At 40.5% G+C, this 20,062-nt stretch overlaps 1 protein-coding gene across 6 annotated transcripts; it reads right to left on the bottom strand.

Moving 5' to 3' along the window:
- Window positions 1-352: 352 nt before the first annotated feature.
- LOC131239664 (U11/U12 small nuclear ribonucleoprotein 48 kDa protein-like) lies at window positions 353-18,164 on the bottom strand. 6 transcript variants are annotated; one of them, XM_058237490.1, is made up of 6 exons: window positions 16,802-18,164; window positions 12,980-13,094; window positions 5,388-5,495; window positions 4,579-5,060; window positions 4,174-4,490; window positions 353-4,060 (listed from the first exon to the last, which is right to left on the bottom strand). In XM_058237490.1, the coding sequence occupies exons 1-6, from the start codon at window positions 18,106-18,108 to the stop codon at window positions 3,966-3,968; spliced, it is 2,424 nt and encodes an 807-aa protein (XP_058093473.1). In that variant the 5' UTR covers window positions 18,109-18,164; the 3' UTR covers window positions 353-3,965. The 6 variants fall into 6 exon arrangements, with proteins under 6 accessions (XP_058093473.1, XP_058093478.1, XP_058093474.1 ...); XM_058237495.1 differs by having other exon boundaries at window positions 353-4,057; XM_058237494.1 differs by having other exon boundaries at window positions 3,897-4,096.
- Window positions 18,165-20,062: the final 1,898 nt, after the last annotated feature.

Here is a 20,062-nt window from a genome sequence, read left to right as displayed (position 1 = left end):
TTAACAAAAACGCTAGTTAATGTTTTCAATGACTTTAGTAAATAACAATATTAAACCATTTCCGTTGCTATTTTTTCCATTACTTTAGGATGTGTTTGGTTGCACCAAATATCATGAAATTTCATGATATTTCGTTTGGTGCAACCATGCACAACCTTAATTAAAATCTAAAAGTAATGCGTAAGCTACACGTTACGTAGCTTACACTCGCGCTTCAAAGGGTGAATGCTACATTACACGTATTCGCTATTTAAAACATTGATTGGCTTTTATTGAACACATCTATGAGATCAATTAGTAAGTAATAATTACAGAAACCAGATACAGGACAGCTTCAATCAGGACTCCGATTAAGACACTCAAAGATACACAGTTTTGGTTAAGTCTGTTATTGGGCTGCATTCAATAGAAGTTAATGTTACATCGTGCTACAAGCAGCCAAAGCAATTTTTTCTCCCGTGAAGAGTAATCATCTAAGGCATCTAGCCGAAATAAGCTCAGACTTTCCAGTTTAGAAGTGCACATCTAAGCTCCCAAGCAACATATTCTATCAAGCAAAAAACTAAAAATAAATAATAGAGGATGTTTCAATTTCTATCTGATGCATATCAGAGCTAATTTATGCACATCAGCTCTCTAATTCAGTAATTTCTTTTAGACATAATAGAAATTCCTCGAGCAATAACAAAACTAGGTGAAAAGAATCAATAAAAATGACATATAGAATAAACTTCAACAAGAAATCATATCTAGAATTGAAAGGGAGCAAAAAAGACTTCATAAAAGTAGAATAGCAGTTCGCATAAAATTCAGTGAAAAGGCATTCTATGGAAAAAATAAAAAATAAAAAATTGCTATGATCACGTAAAATCCTCAAAAGCAACAAAGCCCTAAACTAAATGCTAGCCTTGGTTATTGCTTATCCTCAACCCTCAAAAGCCCTGACAACTTCAGCTTCTACCTCTATTGAAAACAGAAAGAAAGAACCCCAAATAAATCAAGCTTTCTACCTCATTGCAGCTTTTCCAAAAAAATAAAATAATAAAATCCCATTAAAAATCCTTCCTTAACTAAAAAAAAAGGCACACTTTTCCATTTCCATGCAAACCTGGATCTGTGGGCCTGTCTGACTTCAGCATGACATCATCAGTAAGCCCCAAAATTCCTGTGATTCTTCCTCTTTCTAAGACTTGTATGGTTGTTGATTCAATGTCCTTTGGATGGGGATAAGACAGGCTGTGCACCACGATCTCCACTGATATTAACTTCCAAAATGTCAGTCCATCAGTAATGGTAATGGTACGATTGTCCTTTTTTTTTTTTTTGAATGGCAACCAATGGTACGACTGTGTCCATCAACCATGAAATGCTCATCTGCGCATGAGGAAGAACACCAGAACTTTTTTTTATAGGTAGAAAACCAGAAAACTATTGTGCTTTATAAAACTACTAGCACTTGGTGCCTACTGACAGTACCTCGCAAATGACTAAAGTCAACCAATGATTACCGTGTGTGGAAGAGTAGCTCGACACTATCTAGTTTAGTGCTAAAGCAAAATACCAGACAGCCTTCTGCAGTTGGTAAAATGGTTTTAAGGCCTCATGGTCATGGGAGAAGCCAAATGCAGGTGTAGAGCAACAACAAGCCTAATTCTGTGCTAATTACAATGTCAGAACATCACACAGACAGCTTCAAAAAACATATCCTTAATGAAAGAACCCAACCATTGGAGGTCAGGTCATCTGCCATTTAGTGAGAAAGAAGGTGACAGAAGTACTGAGCAAGACATTTTCTAAGAAGCAAAATTTTCAGTCTTACTTTTTGTTTGAGTAAGACCATTTATTGGTATGAAGCAATGGAGGCTGACATTACCACCAGGCAGGAATTTTTTCAATCATTCATAAGCAAATCTTTGACTGATAAAGGCATGCATATTAGCATGAAGGGGAGCGTCAAAAGTTTAATGCAACTTTTAGAAATATGTTTATGATGGCATCCATTTACTTTCCATTTGTGAGGATATATCTCTCACCTGGACATAAGGTTTTACTTGGTCACCCAAATCATTGTTATCTGATTTTATGAATAATAGCAATTCATTAATACCCAAAAGGGGAAAACATGAAACAGCCATAACTACCCTAGAGATCTTTCCAAATTACTTTGGGTGAATATGTTAATGAGGGCACTCTTTTATTTTCCATTTGTAAGAAAGGAACCAACGATATACTTCTGACCTAGACGGAAGGTGTAACATGGTCAACCAAATCATTATCACCTGTTTTTAAGCGTAATGGCTATTTATTAATACTCGCTCATAAAAGGAAAACAGGAAACAGAAAGAACTGTCCCTTAGAGATCATTGCAAATTATTTGGTCACCCATATTACCATTTTGCGAGATAAAACCAGAAAAGGATAAAAGTATTATATTTCACCTTTCCAGTGTGTATCTTACATGAGATCGAAAAGCCCACTTTCATCAAGGAAATAGCACCATGCACGTGACAACTCAACATATGAGAAAAAGCCACATAACCAGGCATCCAGATAACTCACAGACTTAAAGATGGTCAGGGAGTCACGCAGAGCATCCAGTACATGTGCCTACTTTAGGGGTCCTCCATCTCTCACTGCAATTGTTCCTGTTCAAATTTCTACCCAATTCCAGGAGTTGGAAGACGAACAACAGTTTACAAAGCTATGTTCAAATTTGCCCTGCATATTTCTCCCTTTGGTATGTTGCTGTAGTGGCTCAGTGACTACAGCATAGAAATGTTCGCATGTACATAGAATTTCTGCTTCAGGCCCCATTGAAAATCTGACCAAAAACCATAAAGCCGCACAGACTGTCATCGATAATGCCGACAGAGTCAGTTGTGACACCAAAGATCTGTCCTGGATTCTCATTTGACTTATTTCAGGCATCAGATGAATATCATGGAGAGTAGCAACAAGGAGAGTGTTGCCTATATGATGGACATACGTAACTCCATGATAGATCAGGCAGCGACGGTTGCAGAATTGTGGCTTCATAACAAGCATGACTTTTCCATAGAGATGAGATTTATTGAAGGTAAGTTACTTGCCCTCAGCCTGCTTTTTGAGACACTAAGGCCAGTTGATGAGGGGGAGTACATGTTTAGAGTTTATTGAAAAACAAGCGGAATTCTGCATCAAGTTCATGAATCTGGAGCACAGCAGAGAGTTGATCCAAACTGAACTTCCAAAGGCTGAACCAAGGTATTAACTTAGCCGTCCACGAACTGAATTTCAGTGTAGGAACAATTCACTTCAATAACAGCGGATGAATGCGAATAATTTCTTAAACATAGCTATCACAAGCAAACACAGGGAGGCAAACAAAGCATTGGCTTGATTGCGCCAACTGTAATTCCATCTCAATGGCTGAACAATGTGGACAGATGCGAGTTTTGCAAGACTGCATTCAAGTATTTTGGACCAATGTGTTCGGTTGTCCACTGATGTAGAGTTGGTGGATTTTGGCTTTTTACTGTGGACAGTTCCTGTACTTCTTTTTGTGGACAATTTTGTAATGCACCAATGTGACAATCTGCAAATTTATTTCTGATGAATATGCACAAACACGAATTACATCTTTTGGACATCCATACTTGCACTTTGTGGGGGAGGAACCATTAAGGGAGAGATACGAGTGGTAGAGACACCTGCTGGTGGACGAGAACTAAGAGGGAGGGAGCTGTTTGGGGATGGGGAGACCGAAGAAAGAGGAAACGAGCCATTTTGAGGGGGAGCTTTCTTATCAGGCTCCATAAATTACAGTCTAGCAAAATTAAAAACCACATAAACATTAACTTATATTATAGCCTTCTGGTTTTAGGATTTAGTCATCAGTCAGAAAAGGAAAATGAAATAAAGCAGAACTAAAAGCCTGACAAAGAGCAAATACATTTTTAATCTTTGCTGTGCTTTGCAAAGTAAGTTTAAAAAAAGTTTATAACGAACAAAAATGGCCAGCTTGAGGATACAAAGGAGGATACAAACATAGAATATATTCCTGAAGCCTGAATGACTTCTACTGCACAAATATGTCAAGAAAGCAAGTAGAAAAAATCTGTGAGAAATATAAAACAATTCATTCCAAGAACAAATAAACAGCACATCTATGAGAGAAGTGATCAAAATACTTACAAGTATAAATACAACATAAGATCCATTCATGACTTCTTCTGATGATCAGGGCAATGTCCTTTGCTAGACTTGTCAAGTCTTTGTAGTTTATGATGCTTGACATCATCTGTTTGACTGTACAATTTATCCGGTCTAATGTATTTGCTGTCCAAAGAGGCATCACTAGTCTCTTCATACCTATCATATAAGCCAGAAGGATCGTATCTGTCATCAAAAGTACTTTGTGCTGCAGAACCTGACTTATGCTTCCCCTGAGTCCAGTGTCCATGTCTATGTTTACTTTCTGGCATCTGATCACACTTACTCGTGCTTGAATCCTGTGAAAGTTTTGAGGAAGAAGAAGAGAAGGATTGGTTATCCCGGTGTTTAGAACTGTGAGAAGATAAGGAACCATTCCTTTCATACTTATTCCTGGTCCCTTCCACATCATCTTGCTCTTGCTCTCTTTGACGCCCATGTCGCTCACGTGACTGGCTGTGACTTCGATAACCATGTGGACTTCTAGATCTATACTCTCTATCATGATTGTCCCTGCTGACACTTCTCTTGCGATCTTCCCAAGAATTATTAGACGCATGGCGTTCATAACTCTGATGCTGGTGTGCATACTTCAAACCACTGCTCATGCCCGATTGATCTTTTGTAAGAGCATCCTCTAGCCTCTTAGATGCGATGTTAAAGCCGGTGTGTACTTGTCTCTCATAAACATGAGAATGACTTCTGTTTGTTTCGACTGAGCGGCGCCCGCTGCCTTTTAACTCATCAACATCTGCCATTTTGTCACAAGCAGAACTTGATACAGTTTCTTGAGCTCCTTTCACCAAGCACCCAATCCCTCCTGCCTGCTTGATTTCCTCCATGTGCTCCTCAATTATATCCCGCATCACCTTCAAACAAGAAGACAAAGAATAAGACAAATATTGTTTTTCAAGAAATATTAATAAAAATCAAGTTTGAGAAAAATAAAAAAGTGCCAAAAAAGAAATTCCAAAGCAATTGATCAAACTTAAATCAGGTTGCAGTACAATGGTGAGTCTTCCCAACTTACAGTAAAACAAACTGTAAAATCAAACATAAAGAAAACAGAGAAACCATAAAGAAGTTCGGATTTGAAAGATGAGAATAGGACATATAACTTCAGAACCAAGATCTGAATAAGGAAGAAAAAAAGGAAAAGCAGCTATAAGAAATTCAATATCGCAGCTGTTCCTCACCTCTGTCGTTGTTCGCTTCACCTTCTTACCACGATAGGACATCCTCCGCCGTTTATAATCCCTTTCCTCAGCCAACATCTCCTCTCTTGTCTTGTTTTTATTTGTGTCCTTCAGAACAGAGATACCGAGTCAAAATAAACAACTAAAGAATAAAGACCAACAAGCAACTACAAAGACCATATAGCACATTATGACAAACAAGGCAACATGTAATCCCATGCCTGCCAGAAGATTTTAACTGAAAACTACAAAATTTACATCAGTGCAAACCTGTCTATCTGAAGCTCGTACCTTGTGCTCAAATGGCAATATCCAAGCTAGTTAGTACAAAGCACAAAGGTTCACAAGAAACCTGTAGCAAAGCTGCTAGGGTTATTGAGTGTCTAAATTGAGACTAGATTGTTTCTTCTATGCAACAAAGTATTGTTTTATGCACTTTCAATGGTAGAGTTGTATCTCTTCCTTTATTAACCAACCTATAAGCAAACAAGAACGCTAAATTAAGAACCTAACTTGGGCCAAGGAGGGAGAGAGGGATCATAACTCAACAACGGTACCGGGGATTGAACCCTGGATCACTCACACACTACGCTCTCTACCAGCTCATCTAACGGGGTAGCCTCGTTGCTGAAAGAAAATATATCTAGAGAAATACACACACACACACACACACCTGAATAGACGGTGAGTTGCAATCAACATCCAGCACACTGCAGGTGCCAACATATATCTGACATCCTAGTTGTCTAGAATTGTGGGTCCATCCATGAAAATCACCTGCAACAAAATCAAGACAGGTGGGCCACACATGTCCACTGAATTGGACCGCCTACCTCATTGTTTTCTTCTGGTTCGGAGTGCCTGACATTGCCAGACAATCTTATAGACAGCTTTAACCTTTTGGAGTGCTCAGATGTTGTACACACATGACACGTGTGCCCAGGTGGAAGGTAACTTACCTACCATTGAGCTGTATGCAAATGTTATTCCTCTTTTTCTTTTCTTTTTTTGAGAGCTGACAGAAATTTATTAGAAAAGGAAAACAAAGCATGAGAATTGTAAGGCATATCTACAATAATACAAAAGAGAAGAAACCCCAAAGATCCTCCAACCCCACTTCTTCGTTTGAGACCACTGCACATCATCGCCACTTTTGCCGAACTCAACAATTGAATGTGGGACTTCATGTTCCCAACCTCTTACCTGTACCGACTGAATGTTCCCCTTCTCTAATACCCATCTCTCAACCACATGTCAACTTTCTCGTGGGAGAGAACCACAGAGCTAGATGCCCGTCTCCTCTTGCTTCCATCACACATATGCCTCTTTGACTTCCCTTGCCATTCTTCATAGCATTGACAAAGAGCTTGTGCATCAACTACAGGTGGAAATGGGTGGTTGGGTTTGGGCCACACAATGAGACCCAATCCCAAGCCTAGCACGAGCCCGGCATGGACCTCGATCAAAGACACAAGCCCGAGAAACTTTGATCGGGCCCAGGCCCGACCCGCTAACCCTAATTGATACATGTTCAGAGAAAAATCAGGGGTGGAGGGGCAATGGAGATGTTGTCTTGTGTTTTTTCCTTAAAAGAGAAGAAAAGAACTAGAAAAGAGAACGGTGGAGGGAGAGTTGCTATTGAGTTTAAGAAAGAGGAAACAAGAAAAGAAAAAGGGAGGAGTCAAAGAGAGAGTATGAGGGGTACATGTGCGTGTGTGTGTGTGTGTGTGTGTGTGTGTGTGTGAGAGAGAGAGAGAGAGAGAGAGAGAGAGAGAGAGAGAGGGTTAGTGTTTAAGCTATGTTAAATATATGCATGCATGCTCTAAATTACTTAAATACCCTTATATTTGCGCCCAGTTGAGTAGGCTAAATGACCTGAGCCTAAGCCCAGCCCAAAAATTGATCAGGCCATACATGTTAGGCCCAAGCCAAACCAGGCTCTCCATGTTGGGTGAGCGACCAGGCCCATTGCCACCCTTAGCACTAACAAAAAGTGGCTGTTGCCGAGCACTTGAGGTGAGAGAACCACAATTTGCTCAGCAGTTGCAACCCTACCGTTGATAGAGTATGACCCACTTTGGCTCATATTACTAGTCCTTTTGAATGAGGGTTTCTTCCTATTTCTCAAAGATTCTAGGCCATTTGGCCCTCTGCATATTCAGACCAAAACCTCCCAATCAAGCCCACTGACATCTGCAACCTCCTTAACATCAGCCTCTTCATATTGCATTTGCACAAAGTCAATGTATTTCTCAATGTTCCGTTCACACAGCCTCACTCTGAACACCTCCATGAGCTAGTCATCTTGAGGAGTACAGAGAATGCTAGTGTATTGTGCATGTGGTTAGTGGCCCCTTTTAGCACTTCCCTCTTCTCCTGCGGTGTACTATTATGCTTTATTATAATAAAATATTATGTGTTAGGGCAAGCAAGCCTAACACAACATCTCTCTCAAACTCTCCTTCTTCTTCTTCTCTCTCAATATTTCTTCACATTATTATCATCAAATCATTCTCTACTAGGAGGATGACCTCCAAACCAGTCATCAAAGGGTTCGGAGTTAGGTTGAAAAGAGGGTGACTGACTCTCTTCCTATTGCTAGATTTCCCCTTCTTAATGATTGTCCAAGCACCGTCACAGGGTAAGAATTCCTCTTGCTCACCACCCTCGCCAACATCACTTATTCAGCTGACACCATCCACTGTCTTCCTTTCATATTGAAAATGAAAAAATAGTTTTGAAAGCCTTCGGTATTTGATATTTTAAAAAATAGAAAGAAAATGCAAAAACCATATAAATGAGAATGTATTTTGGTAAAAACATGTATAAAGTACATGGGAATCATATGAATAGCATTTAGAAATGTATTTAAGAATGAACAGGAAACGGAAAATAGGAGAAAACAGCCAAAAAGGAAAAGAGATACCTAGATATTACAATAAAAAACACAAACTGATATGTTGAAGACAGATGGAGTCTCAGTCATAGCAGACTCTGAGCCTGTCCATGGATGTCACAAGTCAGGTTGGCATTTCCCAAGTCAAATTGGCAGGTTCAAGAATCTAGAGGTTGATGCACAGCGCTCACTAGATAGGTGTGAAGGGTTAGTAACATGGTTCCAAACCTGTAATAAACAACAGATACGATTCTCGACTAGAAGGTAAATTGTTTCCCATTTTCCTATTAACCAAATGATTAATGATGTTGTAGAATGTGGACTAGGGAGGATCATCTTTTATAGAGGCTCCAAGAAATAGACCAAGTTTAATGAAGACCTTTTTGTTCTAATTGGGGACAATCAAATAAGTTCAAACATAGACTTACTACATAGTTACAGATTCTTTCATGGAAAAAAATTTGTGTTATCCATATTGAAACCGATACTTTAGGCAGAGTTTGGGAATTGTCATTAAGAAGAACAAATATGATTACGAGGCCAAAATATAAATAAATAGGAATATGAAAAAGGGCACAACATCCATTCTCACTGGACTCACTGAGATTCCGACTCTAAAATTTTAGATTTCCAAAAGTCCACTTTGAAATAGTTAACACTTAACAGTACCCTCCTCGATATTTTGATGAACAACCAATGATCACATACTTGAAAGCATTACATTATTCAACAAGTAACTCAATAATTTTGTGAACTATTGTGTCAAATCCAAGAGGGCTAAATAGTTGTTGTGTGATAAAGAGCCCTTAGATCAAAATATAGTTTCTTATCCAATTTTAAGGTGCCGACGACCTCAAGGATATTAGGCCCATAAGTTTACTTGGGGGCCCTTAGCCCCTTACAAAATCTTAGCCAAAGCCCAGGGTGCTTTTGTTTCTAATCGCTAGATTCTGGATTGTGCCCCCATTGCTCACGAGACCATAGATTCTAGACATCGTGAAGGATGGAGTGGGGTTGTCTGTAAACTTGATATTGAAAAGGCCTTTGATCACATTGATTGGGATTATATGTGTTATTTTGTCTTGCCTTTGGCTCCAAATGATGGGATTGGATCAAGACCTGTGTCTCTTCTGCCATGTTCTCAACCCTAGTCAATGGCTCTCCTAAAGGCTTTTTTAAATCCTCCCATGGCCTGCGCCAAGGTGATCCTCTTTCTCCCTTTCTGTTTGTTATTGTTGTGGAAGGCCTCGGTCGTATGCTTAGCAAAGGAGAATTGGTTGGTTTGTTCCATGGATTCGGCATTTCGCCCTTTGGGCCTTCAGTTTGTCGACAATTCTCTCCTTTTCTATGATGCCTTTGAGGTGGCGGTTGAGAACCTTCGAAAGATTGCTCGTTGCTTCGAGGGTGTCATAGGTTTGAAAATCAATCTATTTAAAAGCGAGATGTTGGGTATCAACCTTGAACTGTCAACTCTTTCCCATCTCGAGGATACCTTTGGTTGTAAGGCTAGTTGCTTCCCATCCACTTAGCTTTGCCTTCTCCTCTATATTGGTAAGCTTGTTAAACATCTATGGGATGTGGTTAGGTTTGAACGAACATTGTCTGTCTGAAAAGGAAGGTATCTATCTCTAGGGGGTCGTATTACTCTTATTAAAGATGCTCTTTCCAATCTTCCTTCGTATTTTCTTTCCCTTTATAGATACCCCAAATCAGTTATCCGTAGACACGATAAAATCCGTAGAGACTTCTTGTGGCAAGGAGACTCAATTGGGCACAAATTTAATACGATTAAATGGTTTGAGGTTTGCAAGCCCATTTCCAAGGGGGGTGTTGGCCTTCAAGATATCTTAATTGTCAATTATGCTCTTCTTGGAAAATGGTTAGGTCGTTTCTGTTCAGAATCCGGCTCTTGGTGGAGGGATATCTTGGCCTCCAAGTATGGCTCATATGCAGATCCTTCTTCCCTCAACCGAGCGTCTTCTGTATGGAAGTCAATTTGTCTATTGAAACCTTTGATGCTCAATAGATTCTCCTTCTGCCTGGGAAATGATTCTCAAATTTGCTTTTGGCTCGATACATGGATAACCGATAGGCCCCTTATCCTTTTCCCAATTTGGGTCGTATTGCCTCCTCGGTCTCTATTTTAGTGACGGATTGGGGGCCTGGTGCCCCCCTTGCTGGATGTCCCCTTCTGACATGGAGTTGGAAGAGCTGCTCAAATTATTGGAGTTGTTGTGAAGCTCATGTTCTTCTCCAGAAGAAAGGATTCGATTATTTGGTCTCTCGACCCCTCCAAAAAATGCTCAGTGAAATCCTTATTCAAACTCTTCAATCCCAATCCTCCCAAAGAGGATTAGGCGTCTCCTTCCTTCGAATGGGGTTAGGGAGCCCCCCTCAAGATTGATACCTTCTCTTGGATTCAGCTCAAGGTCGAACCCTCACCTTTTTTTCCTTTTTTTTTTTTTTTTCTTTTTTTCCTTTTTTGAGAGATAACAAAATTTTATTAGGAACGGTCAAACCCTCAGCATTGACAATCTGCAAAAAGAGGCATGATCCTGCCCAATATCTACCTCCTATGTATGCAAGATGTAGAATCCATAGATCATTTATTATTTCACTGCTTCTTCGCCTTCAAAATCTAATCAACTATCCTAAATCATTTGAAAGTATCCTGGGTAACGCCTTATTCAGTTTGTGATCTTCTTTTCGCGTGGCACAAGTGTCAAGGTGGAGCTACCTCGATACTTCATGGTGCCTTTTCATCCTTGCAACCTTTGGACCATCTAGAGAGAGAGGAGCTATCGCACCTTCCAAGTTTGTCGATCCTCCTTAGCTCGGGTGCTCTCGCTTATTTATAGAGATGTGGCTGATTGGACTGCTTGTTCCATGCCTCCTAATCAGTTTGGTTTAGGCCTCTAGCTCCTGCTGGGTTGACTTGTATAGTTTTTGTGTTCTCTTTTTGGTTCGTCTATGAGTTGTATGGTGCTAGGTTTTCCTGTTTTTCTCTCTCTTTTATTTCTTCCTATTCAGTTTTTGTTTTGTTTTCTTTGTGTTTCTTTTGTTTTCTGTTTCTTTTTCTTGCCTCGTGGCATAATGATATTTGCATCCTTTGAAAAATAAAAAAATAAAAACATTTCACTATCATTGTGGCTGAACTTGAAGGTAAGGTAGATTATCTTTGGTGGTGTGCTTTAACCATGCATTGTGAAGCTCTAAAGTCGTCATTTCCAGCACAGAACAGTGGAGCAGTGGCTTTTTTGGACCATTGAGTACTTAAACATCGCTGCTGAAGCTGCAAATGTGCCATTTCCAGCCATACAAACAGCTGGGCACAATGGTTGCTTCTGGACAATTGTAGGGTAGCAAAATGGACTCCAAGGTTAATGAAGTCATAGTTTTAAATCAGAAAAATAATATCCTTCTTTTGAAAAAAAAAAACACTATCTTCTTCCTCTTACACTTCGTCCATTCCCCTTTGGAAATGGGAAGGGAATGGGGAAAAAATACAGAGAACCAAAAGAAGGGAGAGGGAAATGATGATTTTTAGGATTTAGCCTTTTCTTTTTTTGTGCTCTTCAAAATTATGAAAATGCCCCTAGTAGACCCGGCTTACCTGTTTCAACATGTCCGAGTCAACTAAGCCGCAGGTGGACTCAGGAAAACAGGCCCAAGTCACATGCTGGCCAGAGTAGGCCTGGTTTTCCTGAGCCATGACCAGATCCCTGACTGTGTTGGGCTGATTCAACCACGTCTCGGGTTGACCCGCCTGGTTTGCAAACTATAAATATTGTACTCCCAATGAATATGTAAAAGCACGTAAAAGGCATTACAAGATATGTCCCTTCCAGTGGTGCCTCATAAAGAGAATGGAGGAAATCATTTTTGTAAGTTAAGGGATGCTCAATGTTGAAGTGGGTAACCAGAACTCGCTTTTAAGGTGTATTGTGTGGAAACTGAGGGATTGGAGCTAACACCTAAGTTTTTTTAATCTGAAAATTGGTGTGGTTAAAACCAGTATGATTTATCCTTTCGTGGTGTACTTTAACCATGTCTTGTTCAGCTGTAGAACTGTCACAATTATGCTACAGGGACAGTTATGGGAGTATGGCCGCCCTTGGAGCACTGCAAAAAAAAATTAGGAGGATTTTCTCCGTTATTTATATAGGGGAAGATTTTCACAGTTCAAAGTTAAAGCATATGGCCCTTTACAAGCTGCAACAAGTAGAAACTTTGGAAGAAGTGCGATGAGTTGCAGAGGATTCCACTCTCGTCAAAAACGTATTCATTACTCATCTAATCACCACTGTGAAAAAAATGCTCAAGCCGTTCGACGACCCTGACATAGTTGTCAGATTTGACTGCCATATCATTTTTCAGACATAAATTACTTATTATGGGTGAAATAAAAATTAGTACATACATCAACATAAAGATAAGAGGCGTACGCAAAAGCAGAGTCAAGACCATCGACGTAAAGAATGTTTTTACAAGAATAAGCATCTCTTGACTTTGGAGTTGTGATTAAAGCAGACCACTTAGAAAAGATCCTCCTCTAGCAGTAATCAAAACTGGAAACTGTCATGGTGTTCATGCATTCATCATACTCATCAATACTGAAAGGCACCATAAAAACAGTTTAAGTTGTTGCTAAAAGCCTAAGATCCACAAATAACAACCCCATGGTAATATAACATGCCTGGTTGCGCGATTGCTGCCAAAGAAGCCCATCATGCTCAAGTAAGGCTCTATAGTCAGGGCGCTTAGCTCGCTCCTCATTTGCCCTCATTGACACAGATAAATGTTCATTTATCCTACAAGGAATCAGGAAGGTCAATATGATGGTTGAAATTTAGAAACAAAATGAAACAGAACTTTTTTCTTAATGGCAAAAGAAATAGTACACTTGAAGTAATTCTGATAACGAAGTATCTCAAACAAATAAAAATGGAGCAATAGATTACATGCAACAATAAAGTAATATTTCTGAAATACAAATGCAAAGCGACAAAACAAAATGACCAGATATTATTTCAAAACTTGAAACATAAATTCACTCTTAAACTGATCGAGTACTGATTATTAAAAGAAGATTGGGTCCTTGAAATACTTGCCAGGTCAACTTGACTCTATCCAAAACTTAGAAGGGTAATTTGTTCTTAAAAACTCACATATATATATATGGGAAAAGGTACTATGCTCTCGACCTCACGATAAGCTCCTGTGAGGTCGAGCTGTGTCGGCCCCACCGTGATGCGTGTCGACCATCAACACCGTGCATTTGATGGGTCCCCTCTAAATTATGGGATATCCCAAAAATCAGCCGTATACGGAACTCAGGTGGGCCATACCATCTAAAATCATGTGAAGACACCGTTAAAACATATAAAAGCACTTGGTGAGGCCCACCTGAGTTTTGAATGCTGTTGAAACTTGGTCTGAACCCTCATGCAAGCGAGACACACATAATGGATGGGCTGGATTTGCAAACCACATCTCGGTGGGCCCAAAAAATGATTATGAATGTTTTAATGGTGCACGGCCCCTCCCCACTTCTGTATGTGGTGTGGCCCACACAAGTCACGGATTGACTTGATTTTTGAGACCTAGGCCCACGATGGAATGGTGCATCTGACTGATGGGGTAGATGTTCAAAACGCATCATGGTGGGGCCCACACAGCTCGACCTCATGGGACGGACTCGTGAGGTCGAGCGCATAGTACCTTCTCCCCATATATATATATATATATATATATATATATGAAGAAGCTTTGTAGCCAACCAAATTTTCTGAGTCAACTCAAACCCATGCTCTCGTACAAGGCATTGATGGATCGGATTAACCACCTGGCCTGCGCTGGACAATCCGGCCTAGACCCGTTGACCCAGGTTTTGAGCCTAAATGTTCAGGCCTGATAACCAATTAAGCCAGGTTCGAGTCAACGCTGCTGGCCTGTCAGGTCGAGTTGGGCCAACTCGCCCATGCTAATAATAATGATAACACGTGTTAATTATTTATATGTTTATTATATATAATTCACCTGCATACAAAAGCTGCAAACAGATGAGTTGGGCTTGATCATCATCGTCGTCATCTAAGCCTTATCCCAATTAATTGGGGTCGGCTAATGAATCCCATTCTATCATTCCACTCTATCAAGGGCAAGTTTGAAATGTCATATTGTTGGATTCATTGGGTCTGATAACTTTTTTAATGAGGTCAGGCTCAGGGTGACCCTAGCCCAGACCTGCACGTGGACAGTTGACACCACTATAGTTGCACAAAACAAGAAATGGCAACATATTTGTGTGTGGGAGTAGGGAAACATCCATTTCATGTTAGCTAGTATATACAGCTAGGAAGCTAGACTGAGAACAAGAGTGCAAGTTTGAAGCATGATTTGATTTGAAGCAAGGGCAGCCCTGGGAAGAAGGTTCATCCAACTTCTATGCTCATTGAGTCCTAGTGGTGTTCAAGGTGTCTAACCTTGCATATAGTCCTTGTTGGTCATATCATCACAGCAAATTTTCCCAAAGCATAGCAAGTTTGACATAATCAAAAAAGAGTTTGATTCATGCCTGTCTGATGCCGAAAGTCATTCAAAGCAGAGGTTGATTTGATAACCCAAAAAAAAAAAAAAAAAACACATTCTTCAAGATGGCATAGCAAGATTTGTGAGCAGCAAATCTAACTGTATAGCAACTCTCTAGCCAAAGAACGGTTCTATCACAAATCGCTTTATACAGGCAATTTGTTTGCAGTGTGGTAATGTCTTCTTATAATAAAGTTTTGCCATCCATCAAGAAGAAGGGTTTGAGTCAAGGTTTTCAAAATCCATTGTCGGGACTTGGGACCACATCGGCACAGCCCAAGATGTCATATTGATTTGTATAGGCGCTGGCACCTATATCGGCTCATATCAGCGGACAAGGGCATTTTATCGGCGAATAGGCTGCCATATCAAGACCATACTGCCCTTGCAAATTGTGACGGAGGCCCCCTATTTCAAATTTTTTTCCCATTTTTTCCCCATAATCTTGGACCACTTTCTTCATTCCAAGTTTAATGGATGGCTAGAAACTCATCTATTATGCGCTCCGCAAAATATGTAAAGCCCCTACATTGTTGGTCTTGGAAGTTGGGACAACATGCATATAATTACTTATAATAGTATGTTGTTTAATTACTTATAATAGTATGTTGTTCATTACATTTCATTCATGACAATCGTGATTTTAATGGATATTTTATTTAAGATGTTTTGATCACAGATATTTTATCCATGGATACGTGGTGATTCCAATGATGCTCAGTTAAAATATGTAATAAAACCCACTACAGCAAAATTGACTATCAACCAAATAATCTCTAATTCGTAAATGCTTTAACACCTAACTTAGAGGTCAAAGACTAGAAACCCAGTTTCATCAGACCAGGCCAATAGACATCATTCTTAGCAAAAAATGGTCTAATGTATCATTGCACACATGTCAAAAACGCTAATAAATTATAGATTTTTATGTTTCCTTTCTTTCTTTTTCTGGTATTTTCCCACATTTTTCTAAGAAAAGGTTTACACCATACAACCCAATATCGGTCTATACAGTCCGATACTTCCCCATATCTTATCAATTTTTCAGCCAAGCCAATATGAACTCCAACACTGATATGTAAACCTTGAATTCAGGATGAAAATGGCTCGGCAAGAGTCAAAAGCCTCCATAAGGTAGGAAGTTCTATAAGGAATACATCAAACAGCCTGAGCAAATGGGACCAGCAATTTTAATTTTTTTTGAAGGATGATGGAATTTATTAAAAGACCCACTAGCAACAGCCAGGCAGGGAAAGTATACAAAGCCAAAAGCCACAAACTACACAAAGGTGACAGCTACATTAACCAGAGACGGCTCTAAAAGTGGCTAACCACTCAGAAACTGACAATCTAATGGACTCCACAATAGCCTTAAAGGAAGAAGAAGAGTTATGAAATTGTCTTCTGTTTCTCTCGCCCCAAATGACCCACCATAAAGCTAGTAACGTGAGATGCCAACAAGATTTCTGTCTCTTACCTCTGCCTCCCCCATGCCACACCCATAGGAGGTCCCTAAACAAACCTGGCATGACCCACTGCTCCTCAAAACATCGATAATATGCTCCCAAACTTTAATCATGGATGGACAGAAAATGAAGAGGTGGTCAATGGTTTCAGCGTCTTGCTTGCAAAGGTAGCACATATTAGGAATGATCAATGATCTCTTCTGAAGGTTATCTATTGTGAGGACTCTATGTTCAGATGCACCACTATAACATGTTCTACTTACAAGTTCCATATCTGAAATTAATCCAAAATCACCAAATAGCCAACCATATAACAAGCCATGCACCAATCAGTAAAGAAATAACTACAAAATCATGCTAGTCATTGACAATTATTTGAGTATAAATGCTCATTTTAAATTAACAGAAGCAATAAAATGCAAAATAATGAAAAATAGAAGAATGGCATGAGAGAGACGTACAGTTGAACTTTTGAAGGTGGTACCCCAAAACGCAACTCCTTGATTCTTTCCTCCAGCAAGGACCGTTCATGCAGTGCCGCAATTGCAGCTGCAACTTGTGAAACAAACATTTTACCTTCAGACCATGAACTTTCAGCAGCATCTAAATCCCTTTCCTCTTTTCCCCCCAACATGAACAACAACGAACCCGACCCTGCACTCAATAAACACTGAGCAAGCATCTCAATGGCAAATAGTTTCCCATTCTGTTCTCCATACAAAACAGAAAGCTGCAAACCCAACCACATCAGGACTTCAACCAAACGTGGACAGACAAAACACAACAACTTCAAATTCTCTCCAGAACCCAACTCTCCCCTTGTCACCAACTCCAGAGACTTTGAAGCCTCCCGCCAAATCACCTTCAAGCACAGCTTCAAAATCACAAACATGTGATCCCGCATTGGGACATCGATCACAATCCCATACCGAGGCGAATTCCCAATGACCCAGTTCAACACATCCAATTCGTCCATCCGTTTTAAGCAGGAAATGGCCCGCAGAACAGTGTAAGAATACGACGACGGGTAATCACTCCATGCCTTGATTTCTCTCCTCAAGGCCCACAATTCCGAAGGAAGAAGAAGAATCTCTGGAACCCCCTCCTTAATTTCCTTGTTATCACCATCACTGGCGAAATTCGCACACTCGACAGATAAAACTGCGGGAAGAGTGAAAGTCCTCCTGGCAGCATCCTGGTCAGAGGATCGGACAACACCAGGGCAGTCCTTGTAAAAGAAATTTGAACCACCGAAGCCAATGTATTCATCGAGCGATAAGCAAAGGTCGGCATCGGATTTGGGGAAGCGGGTTTGGTTGGGAGGGTCGAGGAGAGATTTGGGATAGCGGAGGGAGTCAATCAGGGAAGGGGAGAGGGCGGCGGGAGAGGAACGGCAGCGGATGAAATGGAGAAAAAGGGAATGTACGGGGAGGAGGTGGCTGGGGTTGAAAGGGCAGGGAGAGAGGTGGGTTTTGGGAGGATCGGAGCAGGGGAGGTTAAGAAGACGGGATATAGATTGGAGGGTGGTTTGCGCCAGATGGATGGAGTGCTTGAGGGCCGAGATTGCGTCAGGGATGGTGGTGTTTGGAGGGAGGAGTGGATTAGGGTTAGGGTTTTGGGGTGGGTTTGGAGTGGTGAGGATCGAAGGAAGGGGTGGAGCTGGGAAGGGAGGGAATGGAAAACTAGGGCTACGGTTAGAGTTAGGGTTAGGGTTTTGGGAAAGGAAAGTGAAAGAATGGTGATTGAGATATGGATTTGCAGGATTCATGGCGGAGATCTGAGACAGAGTTCAGTAGAAATGGAGGGGCGGGAAAGAAATAGTAAGAGAAGCGACGCGGATCAGCTACTGACAGGTTGAACAGCGAGATTCGCTACCGAAGTGACGTCACAAAGTTCTGTGGGCCCACTGTGATGTATGTGGTTCTGTGGGCCCACTGTGATGTATGTGGCCCCACTATGATGTATGTGCTTTATCTACACCGTCCATCTATTTGGAGATTTAATTTCAGGGCATAAGTTAAAGAATAAGGCTGATCCAAATATGTAATTGACCCCACCACAAAAAAACAGTGGGGAGATTGATGCCTACCGTTGAAACCTTCCTAATTCTCACCTTGATTTTAATATGAAATCCAACCTGCTCACGAGTTAACACAGACATTAAAGAAGGGAAATAAACAAATATCAACTTGATCAAAAACTTTCGTGGCCTATTTGATTTTTTAATGGTAGGCCTCACTCTCCCCACTGTTTTCTATGGTGAGGTCCACTGGAGCTTTGGATTTGTCTCGTTCCTTGGACCTTTGGCTAAAATTATATTTCCAAATGGATGGACGGCGTGGATACAAAACATACATCATGATGGGCCCACATAACTTGGTGACGTCACTTCAGTTGCAAGTCTCGCTCCTCAACCTCTCAGTGTCCAATCCGCTCCCGCGGAAACAGATTGGCTACTCGACTGGTGGTCGGTGCTAAGTGGGCCCCACCATGATGTCTGTGTTTCATCCATGCGGTCCATCTATGTTTATAGATCATTTTATGGTATGAGACCAAAAATAAGGTATATTTGAATCTCAAGTGGACCACATTACAGGAAAACAGTGTTGAATGAACGTCGACCATTTAAAACTTTTTGGGGGCCATAAAAGTTTTTGATCAAGCTGATCTTTGTTTTTTTCCATTCATCTGGGTTTATATGACCTGATCAACAGATTGGATGTCACATAAACAGTAAGTTGGGACTTAGGAGAATTTTAATGGTAGATATCCAATCACTATTGTTTTCCTGTGGTGTGGTCCACCTGAGATTTATATTCCTCTCATATTTGGTATCAAGCCCTAAAATGATCTTTAAAAATGGATGAAACACATATATCATGGTGGGCTCAGAAAAGTGCCCCGTGTTAAAAGTTGGGATGTGTATAATGCGAGGGAGAAAATCTCTCTAGCAAAGGATAATTTTGGATTAAAAAAATAATAACCCAGAGCCTATTCTTCATTCGCGATTAAGCTAGACTCCCATCACAAAAAAATTTTAACATAAAAGACTCCCATCACGGAAAAATTTCAACAGAAAATCATGGAGCGCTTTTCCTTTTATGCGTTAACAAACACCACTAAACATGGAATATTTTCATAATTCCGTGTTAAGTACAAAAATTCAAAGTTAACAAACAGGCCCTAAGTCATAACACGAGATATCCACAATTTTATATAATCATCACGATGCCCCTGGAAAAATCAAGGGTGGGTATCCCTCTCCCAAAACATTTCCCCTCACATGCCCCACTTGAATCATATGTTGGGCTGATTGTTGGATCCTATAGTTAAAGTGGGGTGATGCACATGGTAATTAGAGTGGATTCCATTAAAACACTAAGGCGGGAATCACTTATTCTTGAAGTCAAATTCAACTGCTTTTAAGACGATGGCATTAGGTGACAATTGAGTTTTTTTATATATATAAAACACACACACCCACCCCACCACACTCACGCCATAGTGGGATTTCACCACCCATGGGCACTCGAACCCTTGACCGGGTGTTGAAACTCCTAAGAGTCTACCACCTGAGTAAGAGTAAGGATCCACCGTCGTACACCATCCCAGACCCAGATACTTTCTGCTATTACCAAGTGACCCTTCAAATCTAATTGACCACTTGGTTAGCCCAACACTGTCAATGCCATCCTTGGACTCGGGACCGGCCTAAAAGCCCA

This window comes from Magnolia sinica, chromosome 3 (assembly GCF_029962835.1).
Source record: "Magnolia sinica isolate HGM2019 chromosome 3, MsV1, whole genome shotgun sequence".
In the NCBI taxonomy this organism is placed as follows: Eukaryota; Viridiplantae; Streptophyta; class Magnoliopsida; order Magnoliales; family Magnoliaceae; genus Magnolia; species Magnolia sinica.
The sequence above is the reverse complement of the archived record's forward strand: the minus strand, read 5'-3'. Positions and strand labels throughout refer to the sequence as shown.